At 35.7% G+C, this 12,200-nt stretch overlaps 1 protein-coding gene across 2 annotated transcripts in view; it reads right to left on the bottom strand.

The window, feature by feature from the left end:
- Window positions 1–7,604, bottom strand: part of CD36 (CD36 molecule (CD36 blood group)) — a 78,776-nt gene extending 71,172 nt beyond the window's left edge. For both annotated transcript variants that reach the window (XM_063098826.1, XM_063098828.1), the window contains exon 1: window positions 7,397–7,604. Coding sequence is in view for 1 of the 2 variants with exons in the window: in XM_063098828.1 (XP_062954898.1) it covers window positions 7,397–7,399 (3 nt within the window). In the remaining variant the exon portion in view is untranslated. The remainder of the gene's footprint in view (window positions 1–7,396) is intronic.
- Between the last annotated feature and the right edge of the window lie 4,596 nt (window positions 7,605–12,200).

Here is a 12,200-nt window from a genome sequence, read left to right as displayed (position 1 = left end):
TAATTTTATTTTGCCCTCAAACCTTTGCCTGCATAGCAAGCACCTGTTGTGCTGTCATGCCTGCAACCTGAACCAAATTCTGAGCTGGCTCCCTTCACCAGCAGATCACAGCCCTGAAGACAGGCAGATTCTAGATCCAGCCTTTTTGCTGTTGGGTTTTGTTTTGTTTTGTTTCTGGCTATAGTACTGTATTAACACTGTATTATCTCTCCTATCAAACTCTTTCTTGTTGAAATGTTCAGATTACATTTGAAATTATTTTTCTACCATAGTTTGTGTCATTAACTTTGTTTTTTATTTATGCTCTTATCCTCCAGTAACATTGGCATATGTCATATTAATTGGTAGCCCTTACAAGAGTAAAATAAATCTCTAAAGTGTTCCTAGCCTGGACTTTTAATTGGAATAAAATGTGAGAATCACTAAAAAAAAAAAAGACCTGATACTCCCCTTCCCCAGCATGACTAGGAGGGAGGACAGAGTCAGAATCAGACAATTACACCTAGATTGTGACACCTACAGCCAGGTGAGGAGAGCGAATGCTGCGTGGGAGAAGGTTGTTAAGGGACAGCTAGTGGAGAAATTTGAGGATAGTAGAATATTTGAGGACTGTAGAATACAGGTCCAGGTCAAGAGGGTAAGAGAAATTATAGGGGACCAAAGGCATTTTCCCAAATAGAAATTCATAAGAAAACATATACCAGAGGGAACATACAACTGGGGAAACAGATAGTTTAGTAAGGCTTTGGTACAGTTTTGGAAGAACAACACAAAATACTGGAAATGACATCATGAAACCCTAATATAACACATAATATACCAAACTAAAGTGTGTGCCTTGAACACCATGGACTTCATTCTCTCAAGAATTTATCTTGAAAGCAACATAGGACTACTCAAGGATTTTAGCAAGAGAGCACACGATAAAATTTGTGTTGAGGAGGTCACACTAGCATCAGTATGGAAAATAGATGAAAGGGGAAGTCAGAGGAAGCCTATTGAAATAATCTACGCAGAAAATTATATGGTTTGGAATAAGAAGTGGCTATGGTGAGGGTAAAGTTGAGAACTATTTCAGAAAAGCTGAGTAGAGATAGGGAAATATTTGGAAGGTAGCCTGGAGAGGTAAGCCTTGTTGAGTAATTAGCTGGGTGAGGGCGGAATCAAGAATGAGTCCCAGGTTTCAGGATTGAGTGACAAGATAAAAGGAGGTACTATTAACCTAGTAGGGGAAGGGAAAAATGGGACCAGATTTGGGGGTGGAGTGAGGTTAGTCCTATCTGGATTTAATACTGGCATTTTCACTAACTAGCTGCAAGATCTTGGGCCAGTATCCTAATATCACGGAGTCTCTTTACTCATTTGTAAAATGGGGATAACATAACCAACTTTAAAGTTGTAAAATTAAATAATAACAGTTAATTCTTCTATAGCACTTACCACATGCAAGGCACTTGAGTAAGTATTTTACATATATTAACTTCCTTATTTTAAACAGTTTCCCTGTGGGTTGGGTAATTTTGTTTTCTCTCTTTTACAGACAGAAAAGCAGAGGCACAGAGAGATTTACTAACTTGCCCAGCATCACAGAGTTGGGGAGTGACAGATCTGTTTCAAACCTATGCAGTCTGGCAATAGAGAGTGTGCTTTAACCAATAATTTACAATGCTTCTCATTAAATACTATCATTAAAGGCACTTTGCATAATGATTATCAGAGTGCTTTTGCATGCATCTGATAGGTGATAAATAGCTATTATAATTTCACCCATTCACTTATTTAAAAAGAATTTGCAGAGTACATGTTGTATGCACACATTTTACTGAATTCTAGGATAGATTCAAGAGTAGTAAAAGACACACCCTTCTTCGGAGTTATTTAATATTTAATTTTGAACATGAAAAATGTACTTCACGTACACAATAACAAAATTATGTGCTGAAAGTTTAGATACTGTCAACTTCAGATGTAGAGCGTCCACATCTAGAACTTGGCCATTAGTATGAAGCTCAGAAGAGTATTTGGGGCCATGAGATGTACATTTGGGCCTCTTCAACATATAGATTATACCTGAAGCTTTGAAAATGGATTAAGCTCACTTAGGAGATGGGGGATGAGGAGAGGAGGGAGAACCCAGAATATCTGCAAAAATGGAAACCGGGGAACGGTAATGCAATAGCCAGGCAAGAGTATAAAATCTCACTTAACTTCTATGAGCCTCAGAGTCCTTCTTGGTAAAAATCAGTAGATGTTAGTTTAAGCTGTGCTAAGAACTATCCCCACTTCTAACGTTTGCAGCTTTTACTGTGAAAAAAATGTGAGCATTGGGAGAGCAGCCAAAAGTAGATTTCTATCCCTAAGCCTCAGGAAAAAGGCAAGCTTCATAGCTGTTCATAGCTGTTGCTTTGCCATGGTAAATAATTAATAAGTACTTTTCTTTTTTCACAAAAGACCATTCAGATTGCTTCAACTGCTCTTATTTATTCTACAGGATTTCAACTTCAGAAATGCTCTCACTGTTACTATGTACAGAAGTTCTGCATGGGAGATTTGAGAGAACAAAATGGCACCTTCAGTACTCAAGAGGAATATTAATGGGGTAGAGAAGATAATGGGAAAAACTATAATTCTGTTTGCCTCTTAATACTAGGATTTGCTTTTTCCCTTGCTTAATCTTGTATTTCCTGACTTTATCTGATAAAACATATAGAATATTTTGGAACTATTTAATATGAGTGTAGTACAAGAATGCAATATATGGAAGTTTGGAAGACTGAAAGGGAAGAAAATTTCAAGAGCCTCTTGATGAGGTCACGAAAGAACCAATAGATGGAGAAAGAAAATGAGTGATTACTGGACCTCTACCACCAGCTGGCCACCACCTCCAACCACCCCCAAAGGAGGTTTTGGAGGAATGCATTTCTAGGCTAGCCAAGAACAGCAACTACACGTGCTGTGGTTTATCATAAAATGAAAAGTGGACGAATCACAACCCATACATGTAAGCAAAGTTAGCAAATCTCCAAAATTACTATTGGACCCAGAGTGGAACTGACTGAGTTGAATGTTTCTTTCTGCTTTCATCCAAAATTTGATACATTCAGTGAAGACCTCTAAGAGACTGAACACAGAAGCAAACACATCTAAGTTTTGCACACAGATTGGGGAAAAGAACTAAAACATCAGTGAGTGATATTAGGTGAAATAAATTAGTTTTATGGACTGAGAAATTCTCACTGTCTGTGAGTCTACATACTTAGTGTAATTTATAAAGTATTTTGCTATTAAATTTCATAATTAGTTTTATGGGTAGAGGTTCTGTCCTATATCACAAACAAACGAAAAAAGACCTCCAGCCAAATATGCTGGGAACTCAGGGGTGGTAACATTCCATAAAACTACCTACCTGATGATTTCACATACAAAACACTGTACAGATCTATGTACTATTTTCTGGTGGAGATCTATGTCAATTTGGATATTTTTAAAAAGAGTGCTAATCATAAAAGATGGAAGAAATATATTTTTAATTGTTTAAATGATTAAAGCTTCCTAAAATTTTAGTTATAGTCATTAGTAGAAGGTGAACTTTTGGGATTAGAAAAGATTTAGAAATAATTTTAAGAGAAATAAATGAATGAAATCTATCTACTGAATGCTTACTATACAGTAGGTACTGGAACATGAGAAGTTACAAATGATTCCCGCCTTCATGGAGTTTATATCCCAGAGAGATGCTCTAACTTTACACAATAGCAAAGGTCTGTAAGCAGTGCCTTTGTCACTGTGTATTACTCTTACCATAGCTCATACCTTACTCCACTGTAATTGGCCATCTGCATGTCTACTTACATGGAACTGCTGCCCAAACTGGTTTTAAAAGGATAGGCTCAGAGAAACTAGAGGTCTCTCCAAGAGACCAAGCTAAAATTTAGTTTAGTGTTTGTTCCCCATTTCAGACAAAACAGTTCAACAAGAAGAAAATGAGAGTTCATACCGCAGTTATTTTGCTCTGAAAGGGTTTCCATGTGCTGTGTGAAGTTACTTAGCATCTTGAGAGTGAATCATGCATTTGAAAAGGCAATTACAAGAGCAGGCAAGAGAAACAACTCTGCCCATTATCTTCCTTCTACTCCTTTTGTAAATATAACTGTCACCTGTTTGGCCCATTTTATTTTTTTCAGAAGCTTGATGGCTCATTAAGGGGTCTGTTTGTGTGGGGTCATGGGGAAAGTGTCCACAAAATTCAACATATGTTTTCATCATTTACTAAGCAAACTTTTGTTGCTGTTGTGGTTGAACTTTCATCAAAAGGTTTTATTCCATATGAACAAAATTTAGAACAACCCCTTGTAAAACGAGCCTGGATCTTCATAAATGTTCAGTACAATATTGTTTCTAATAGTGTTTCCTAGAGCCTGCAACAATGTCTGACTCACAGTGGGTGCTCACTAAGTATGTCTGAACTGTCCCAATGAATAAGTGAATCTGAAAGATAGCAGCTCCATCATGTATACAAGCAAAATAGTTTTTGGTGTTTTAGGGTTCAATTTTAAAGCAATAATACATATTGAAAAGATCCAACTTACTTATTAAAAATGCATGTCTGCTCTAAAAAGGTACTATGCTCAAGATTCTATGCTATGGGACCACTGTACTGAATAAACTAATTTTTATTACTTCATTTATAAAACTTCCCAGAAAGAGATACAAGAAGTACACCTTAAAAAGGCATCTGCTACATTTCAAATAGAGTAAAAACAAAGTTCCAGACTAGAACAAAATGAGCCTCCAGATGAATTTCAATTAGAATGAGGTGTTCTTAAGTTGTGTCTGAAAAGAGGGTATGACTTAATAATATTCTTTTTGATTTCCTAAAAGTTAAAATTGGAGGAGTATAAGAATTAATGAGAAGAAATAACATTAAGAGATAAAGCTAATAATAATTTTTTTTAATTGCACTTATTCCATTTTTAAACATCACAAGCACTGAAGGGCAAACAATTCTTTCCAGCTGAGCACACTCTGGAGTCCTTGGCAAATGCCGCCAAGCTGTCTCCTGTGTCCCCTCCATAATGCCTGCCAATTTTCTGTCATTTCCTCCTTCATATGATAGTGTTTGTGTGACAAAGGTCTCTGGGCATATTTCAAAACATCTTTAACTATTCAGCAGGTTACCCCTAAGCACCCATCTAAAAGTGTTACTTATTCTCCACATGGCTTAATTTGTCAGAAGACACAAAACAGAATTCCCCTTATCCTTCTCCATAAAGAAATGTCTAGAAAGCTTATTGTGCAAGCAATGGCATACTAATTGCCTTTTGTAAAAGAAGAAAAGTTTCCAATGGCTTAAGCAGTTTCTGTATTTTTACATATAACAAACAAAACAGTAAAACCAATTATTTACTAAACTATATTCTTTTTATATTCCCTGTACATTTATTTATACTAGTTTTAGACTATTTCCTTTTCCTGATGAACAGATCATTGTTTGTGACTGAGAGAATCACTTTGGATTTCAGATTATTTAGGATTCTGGTCATCCGATACGAAAACCCAGCATCGTGCCTCCCCCTCTACCACCTCCCTGCTCTGCATTCCGACCACTCCTTTTAGGTTGCAAGAAAGTGATGACACAGTTTACAATTTTTATCCATCCAAAGAGCAGTCTTTAAGAAAAACACTTAAACAACTGATTGATACATTTTCCCTTTTCATTCATTTTACAGCATTTGTTCTTAATTTCAAAGTTTTGTGAATTTTTTCAAAGAATTTCACTGTGAAGGTTAGCTTATAAATATTAAGAATATGAGATTAAATTCTTTAACAGTCTTAATCAGCAATTTGTGCCCAAACCAACATGAGCCATAGTCACATTAACAGCATTATATTAGTATGGATTTCTTCTCTAAGACAAACATTTTCTTACATTTAGTTGTAGCAGTCTTCAACAGTCTTTACTACTAATTTATCAGCACGTTAAAGCCTTTTCTTTTGCTTTTTTATTTTTTGCCTGATGATTCTTCTGAGTTCAGGAGGGTTTTTTTCCCCAGGTGAAAATTGTTTTATACTTCTCAGGTGTTTGCTTTCTTTCTTAAATTCTCAGAACAGTTAATTACAAAGTTGTCAATGTCCTTTACAAAAGTATCTGGTTCCAAATAATTAGTGTTTGTGTAGTACATCATTTGAAAATATTTCTCCTTTCCTCTTGCCAGGATTACAGGAGTCTCATATATTGCCCCACAAATCCACTTTTATTATTTAGTTGGGTATACCTGAGAACAAGACAGGTTGCCCATTTCAGATCCAGTTCTGAGATCTCTCACAGAGAATGAGTAAGAAGTTTACACTTTTATAAGTATCAGTTCAGAATGTTTTCCCCAGAATTCAGCATAGCACCAAGCAACCATTCTCCATAGAATAAAAGAAAGTGACCTTCCTTTAAAGGTAAATAAGCCTGTCTAATTCATTCCCAGGCTTTGCAGAATAGCACAGAGAGACAGAGAAATTTGTTTATTTTCTATCAGCATTTAATTTTATCTCTAAATAAAGTTAACTTTCTGTATAAGTCACTACTCTTTCATTCTTTGCAGTGTTTCCTAGTCTTATATAGACATATTTTGAAACACACCATAACAAAAATTCTGCTATGTAACAAAATCTCTCCCCACTCCACAAATAAGATATCTGGCACCCATAGTCAATAAAATTTCTATGTTCACTAATGATCAATAAGTTTTATGTGTGGAAAGTCTTTTGTTTTCTTTCTAGGAGTTAAATTGTTAATACTTGGTCTTTTAGAGTAATTCTTAAATATTTGTCAGGCTTGACAAGGAGCCAAAAAATAGTTCAGAGTCCCATGAGTAAAGGTCATTCCAATTTTAGTCTCATTTTTAAGAAGTGTCTTTCCAATTTGGAAGAAAAAAATCTAATTGGTCAGATTTTTAGAATATCTTTTTCAAAAGATCAATATTACAAAAAGCCTATAAGAAGGTAAACAAATATAAATAAGAAATATATCTAGATTAGGACATGCCAGATCAATTTAGAGAATCTGGAGGAATAAAAACGTACACTAAAATTACATTTTCGAAATCATGAGTAAAGTTCTCTAATAACTTTCTAAATAAAAGGCATGAAAATAGAAGTTTCATAGGATGAATTTAGAGACTTGCGAAAATGAAAATTTAAAGGTTAAAAGTCAAATTTCTTCATCCATCTACTTGAAAGCTTATAAACATGCTTTTCAAAAGCATTATAAACTAAATTATTACACCAGGTAGAATTTATCTTCTTAGAGAGTTCAAAAATAATAATTGCTATTTACTAAATGCTAGTGCATCGACTACAAAGACATTTATAGCCACTATTCTTATACAAAAAGAATTCTGCTCACCATCTTCTAGAACAGCTTGCTTGCCCAGATGTAGGATCTCAAGACTGGCTTCAGAGTGACTGTTGTGGGAGGAGACACAGAAAGTAAACACATGATTTTCACAGTATAGCAGCTGAGAACTCAGAAAAGAGGAACAGGGTCTCAACCATTCATATATCCTCAAGGTTATCCTGACATCTGAAAGCCATTGACATCCCGAGGCTTCCAGCACTTCGGACGCATGCCTAACATGAGATAAATATAGATCCCTGACACCTGAGCCAAGTGAAATGAAAGTTAACTTGAGAAATCTCACTCATTTTGTGTCTCAGTTGAGGAAAATAAAACCCTTAATCCTTTTCCTGTTAAAACCTGTTATGCCCCTTAACAGTAGTTGTTGTACATAGGAAACATGGAAATTCAAATAATCAATCATTAATAATCAATTTACATCTCTTTTTGATTACCATTTGTTCTGATAGTATAGAGAGAGGCTCAGGTTTTTCTTTCTTAAGTAAAAAAGCAACATAATAGTGAATATTGACTATTATTAAACAAATAGGTTATAGAGACAGTACTTTTTGCAGGTGAGTCCCTGAAAGGTGAATATCTATTTGGTAAAACTTTCTTAGTATTTTTTTCTCCTATATGTTTTCAGTAGTAATTTGATCATCTTTTTGTTTTCTTCAATTATTAAGGCAGAAGCACCATGCATTGCCAGGGTGCTTTGGTTTAAATTAATGGTTTAAAATTTTTTTCGGAATAGTTTTATAACATAGTTGATTTAGAATGAATTTTGCTTAGTACTACAGGTACACATATGAATAGGGCTCTCCACTCAGCCTGATCAGATCCTGTGATTAAAGTTGTAACTCTGAAGATATAATCACAAGATTTTAATGATAAATCCCTTCCTGTGATTTATATATTAAGAATCTCTAATTCTATATTAAAATTAACAGAGACACTAGAAAAGAGTTATACTGCTCTCCGGATATTTTGAGGTGTTAAAAATTTGCAATTAATATTTCTTTCACAGAATGGCATTAAAGGAAAAGGATGGACTTTAGAGTTACCACTTTTTAAATAAAACTGTCCTGTAACCAGTAGTATCCACCATCCCAGAAAAAAAAAATTACAAAAAGCAGTATTTTCATAATATTTTAATTACAGATCCCATGTATTGAGCACTGTTATGGATCTGGCATTTTTCTAGGCAGATATCATATAAATCCACTCTTTTCCTAATCCCAAAGTAGCTTTGTAAATCAAGTTAATATCCTTAGGCCCATTCTCTGGAAAAGAAAACTGAAACTTGAAGGGTAAGTTTTGACAATGAACACAAGGCTATTAAGTGGTTTGTTTGAGAGTCTATCCCACACAATTTTGACTTGAAAGCAAATTTTCTTTTCCATCTTACAATACAGTTACAGGTTAAAAATGTGTTTCATCTGCCCTTTATCTGTGTCAGATGAGCAATCCTATGAACAATCCCAAAGCTTCTTTTGTTGTTGTTTTTTGTTGTTGTTGTTTAAACAAAGTTAGGGAAAGCATAGAATGGTCCCTATAGAGTATTGCTATGACACCAGGAAATCCCCAGGAGCATTATGTCCCTAACACAAGGAAATGATAGAAAATCTGTAAGTCACAACCCTGGCCAGGAATATTATTCATCTCTTACATTTAAGTTTCTCTTACATTAAGTTCAAACAGACTTTGACCTACCAGAGCCTGGAGGGCCAGTCCTGATTCTCACCTGTCAGCTAGTCAGAGATCTGGTACCTGACATAGAAAGGGGATAACCAAGTCACCAAGAATCAGTCATGTCAGGGGGGTCAATACCAGGGAGATCTTTGCATAAAAGGGAGAACCACATATTCCCAAATATCATAGAATGCCATAGAATGTGACATTTTCATTATGGGAAAAAAAATGTATTCCATGTGTTTTAAAGAGTTTTTGTATTACTTGAACTAGGAACTTGTTAGACAAATGATGGTATCAAGGAAGTGAGAAAAAGACATGCTAAAAATTCAGTGAATGCAACAATGCATGTTTTCACATAGTAAATATCATGGAATGCCTCTGACATTCTAAGCGCTATCATCTTCTAATATGAATTATGTCCTATAGGGAAGAATAGGAAGGCCTAAATTTCCTTTTCGTGAATTATCATTAAACTGTTCACACCCTGCTGGGTACCAGCTTTGGGGGTTGATGGGCTGAAGGAGAGGGAAGAGTAGTGATGGATTATTGAGCTCTAAAGGACTCTCTGTGGTAACTAACCAGGACCAGAAAACTGACCCCTCCATCTAGGGAATCTTCTGAAATCTTCTTCACCAACTTCTTCGAAACTGAACATTTCATCACAGAATGTCACTTATACCCAGGACTTTATTTTTCCAGTAGGTTGTCTTTCAAGTGTTTACGAAACTAAAATTTTGAACTAAGTTAAACCAGAATCTTGCCTGGCCCTTGCTTTTCAATGAGTGGCCTAACATTAAGCCATTAAAATCGAATTAACAATCCTGCTGCTAATAGCAGGTGTTGCCAGCTGTTGACAGAATGGTCCTCATAAGACATTATCATAGAATTTCTCATTTCTGTGTGAAAACCTTTTTTCTCAGAACAAATTCATCTGTGCATATGCACAGCATCATCGATACAGTAGCAGTATTCTTGTTTTCTCTCCTACCCAACACTGTCCACATCCTGTTTCTTTGATGCTGTCCCTCTTTCAGATATCTTTCCTCTCCACTCAACCAGCATCATCTAGTGTGCCTCATTAAGGGTTATTAATGCTATTTACTTCATCTTTAAGTATGTCATGCTGAATGTGTTTAGAACTTTTATTATGCGATGCTTTAAAAAAAAAGTCCTTTCAGAGAAATGGAAATTTTAAATCAAAGTTTTGCCCCTTGTTTGTATATTCCTGTCCACTGTGTCAGAGTTAACAGTGAACTATTCCTGAACCTCTGGCTGCATAACATAACAGGGAAGGAACAGTTTGTGGCCTTCTAGGGAAGATTTGGCATAAACCCCTCTAGCCATTTGAAAACAAAGAGTGATATTGACCAAGGCCTTGCTAACTTGCGTTTAGAAAAAGCACATTGGCAAAACACTTTTATATGATTATCGGCTTGCTTAAAGTGTGTTTCAGGGTCTGAAAGACATTTAGGGGCTAATTTGTAACTGATTCTATTAGCACTCTCTTTGGGTTTCTCGTTTATTTCTTTGTTTTCCATGTTATCAGAAAATAAATAATATCACCCAAATACATCCTTCGTAAGAAACATTCTTCTACAGGAGAGCCATGACAAAGGTTTAATATTAGTCTCTGCTTAACTCGCTCTCCTCAGATCTACCATGTGTGAAGTGTCCTTATTCTAAATAGTAGCTTATGGAGGAGCTTTTATTGCCATCGCATCTAAAAACTGACTTCAGCATATTGTTTTCTTGAAAAATGCTGGGAGAGTGGATGTTAAGTGTTCTCATCACACAAATGATAACTATGTGAGGTAACATGCATGTTAATTAACTAGATTTAGTCATTCCACAATGTATATATATTCTGAAACACCATTTTATACCTGATAAATACATACAATTTTATGTCAAATTAAGAAATAAAATAAAATAACATTTTATATGTTTGAAAAAACACTGACTTTAGGAGAGAATGCTTACTTTATGTTTGCTATTCTAAAATAATAAGGATTGATGAAAATAATCTACACTATCAAAAATAATTTAATGGAGTAGTGCTCTTAAGTCTGAAGCTTAAAAGTATTGCTAAACTTATTTTTTTTCCTCCCTTTCAATGTCATCTTGTTTAATTGCAAAAGTCTTATCAACAATTTGCATGAAATAGTATAGCTTCAAAGCAGCATTCCTTCCTTTTAAGATGGGATAGGTTGTCATTTAATTATTTATTCATTCAATAGTAAGATATATTGAGATTCTGTTTATGCATATGTCTTAAGTTACTACTTTGGGAAAAAATTTGTGTTCTCAAGTTTGTGTTCTCAAGTATATCATTGTTTAGTGAAGGGAGGCAAGCAAAGTTGCAATGTGATAAACTAAACTGAGAGATCAGAGGTTTACATAAGATACATGTGCATATACGTATACAGTACATGTACATGTACATAGATACATACATACAGACACATACACATATACATGTATGAATGTTGTGTGTATATGTATAAATGGATATGGACACATATTGTATATATGTGTGTCGGGTCCGCAACCGGCTGACCGGAACAGCCCTAGCCTGGTTGCTTTTGGTAGGTGAGCGAATGGCCCGGGATTCCCCTTCCCCTCCTGTACCCTTTGGAAGGAGACGGGGAAGAGAGCCGTGAAGAGAGATGAGCACAGCCACCGGCCCTGGTTAAATCAGGACACTCAGACGCGGCAGGGGTTCTGTCGAGCAGTTCCGTTTATTATCACACAAGCACTTGCTTTTAAATGCAAATAGGGAGGGGAGGTTTTTTTTTTTACATAATCTTATCAGCTTAAAGGTCAAGAGAGCATACATCCTGTCTCAATGCCTAGCTATTGCGACCTCAAGCGTGGAAGCGCATATTTGGCCAATAAGGGCTAAGGCAAGGTTCCCGCAGACACCCCCACCCTACTTCCTCCCAGCGCAGTCTTAGGCTGCCACATTAATACACCTTTGTGGGCCCATAATGGTGCCGCTTGTAATGTCACTTAAGGTGGCATTAGTTTCTAAGGCCCAACATATGTGGACATATATGGATATTGTATGTCTATGTTCATATGGCTGTGTGTGTGTGTATGTGTGTGTATACATACACAT

The sequence above is a fragment of the Cynocephalus volans genome, chromosome 6 (assembly GCF_027409185.1).
Source record: "Cynocephalus volans isolate mCynVol1 chromosome 6, mCynVol1.pri, whole genome shotgun sequence".
Taxonomy (NCBI): Eukaryota; Metazoa; Chordata; class Mammalia; order Dermoptera; family Cynocephalidae; genus Cynocephalus; species Cynocephalus volans.
Note: the sequence above shows the minus strand (reverse complement) of the source record. Positions and strands in the feature narration are given on the sequence as shown.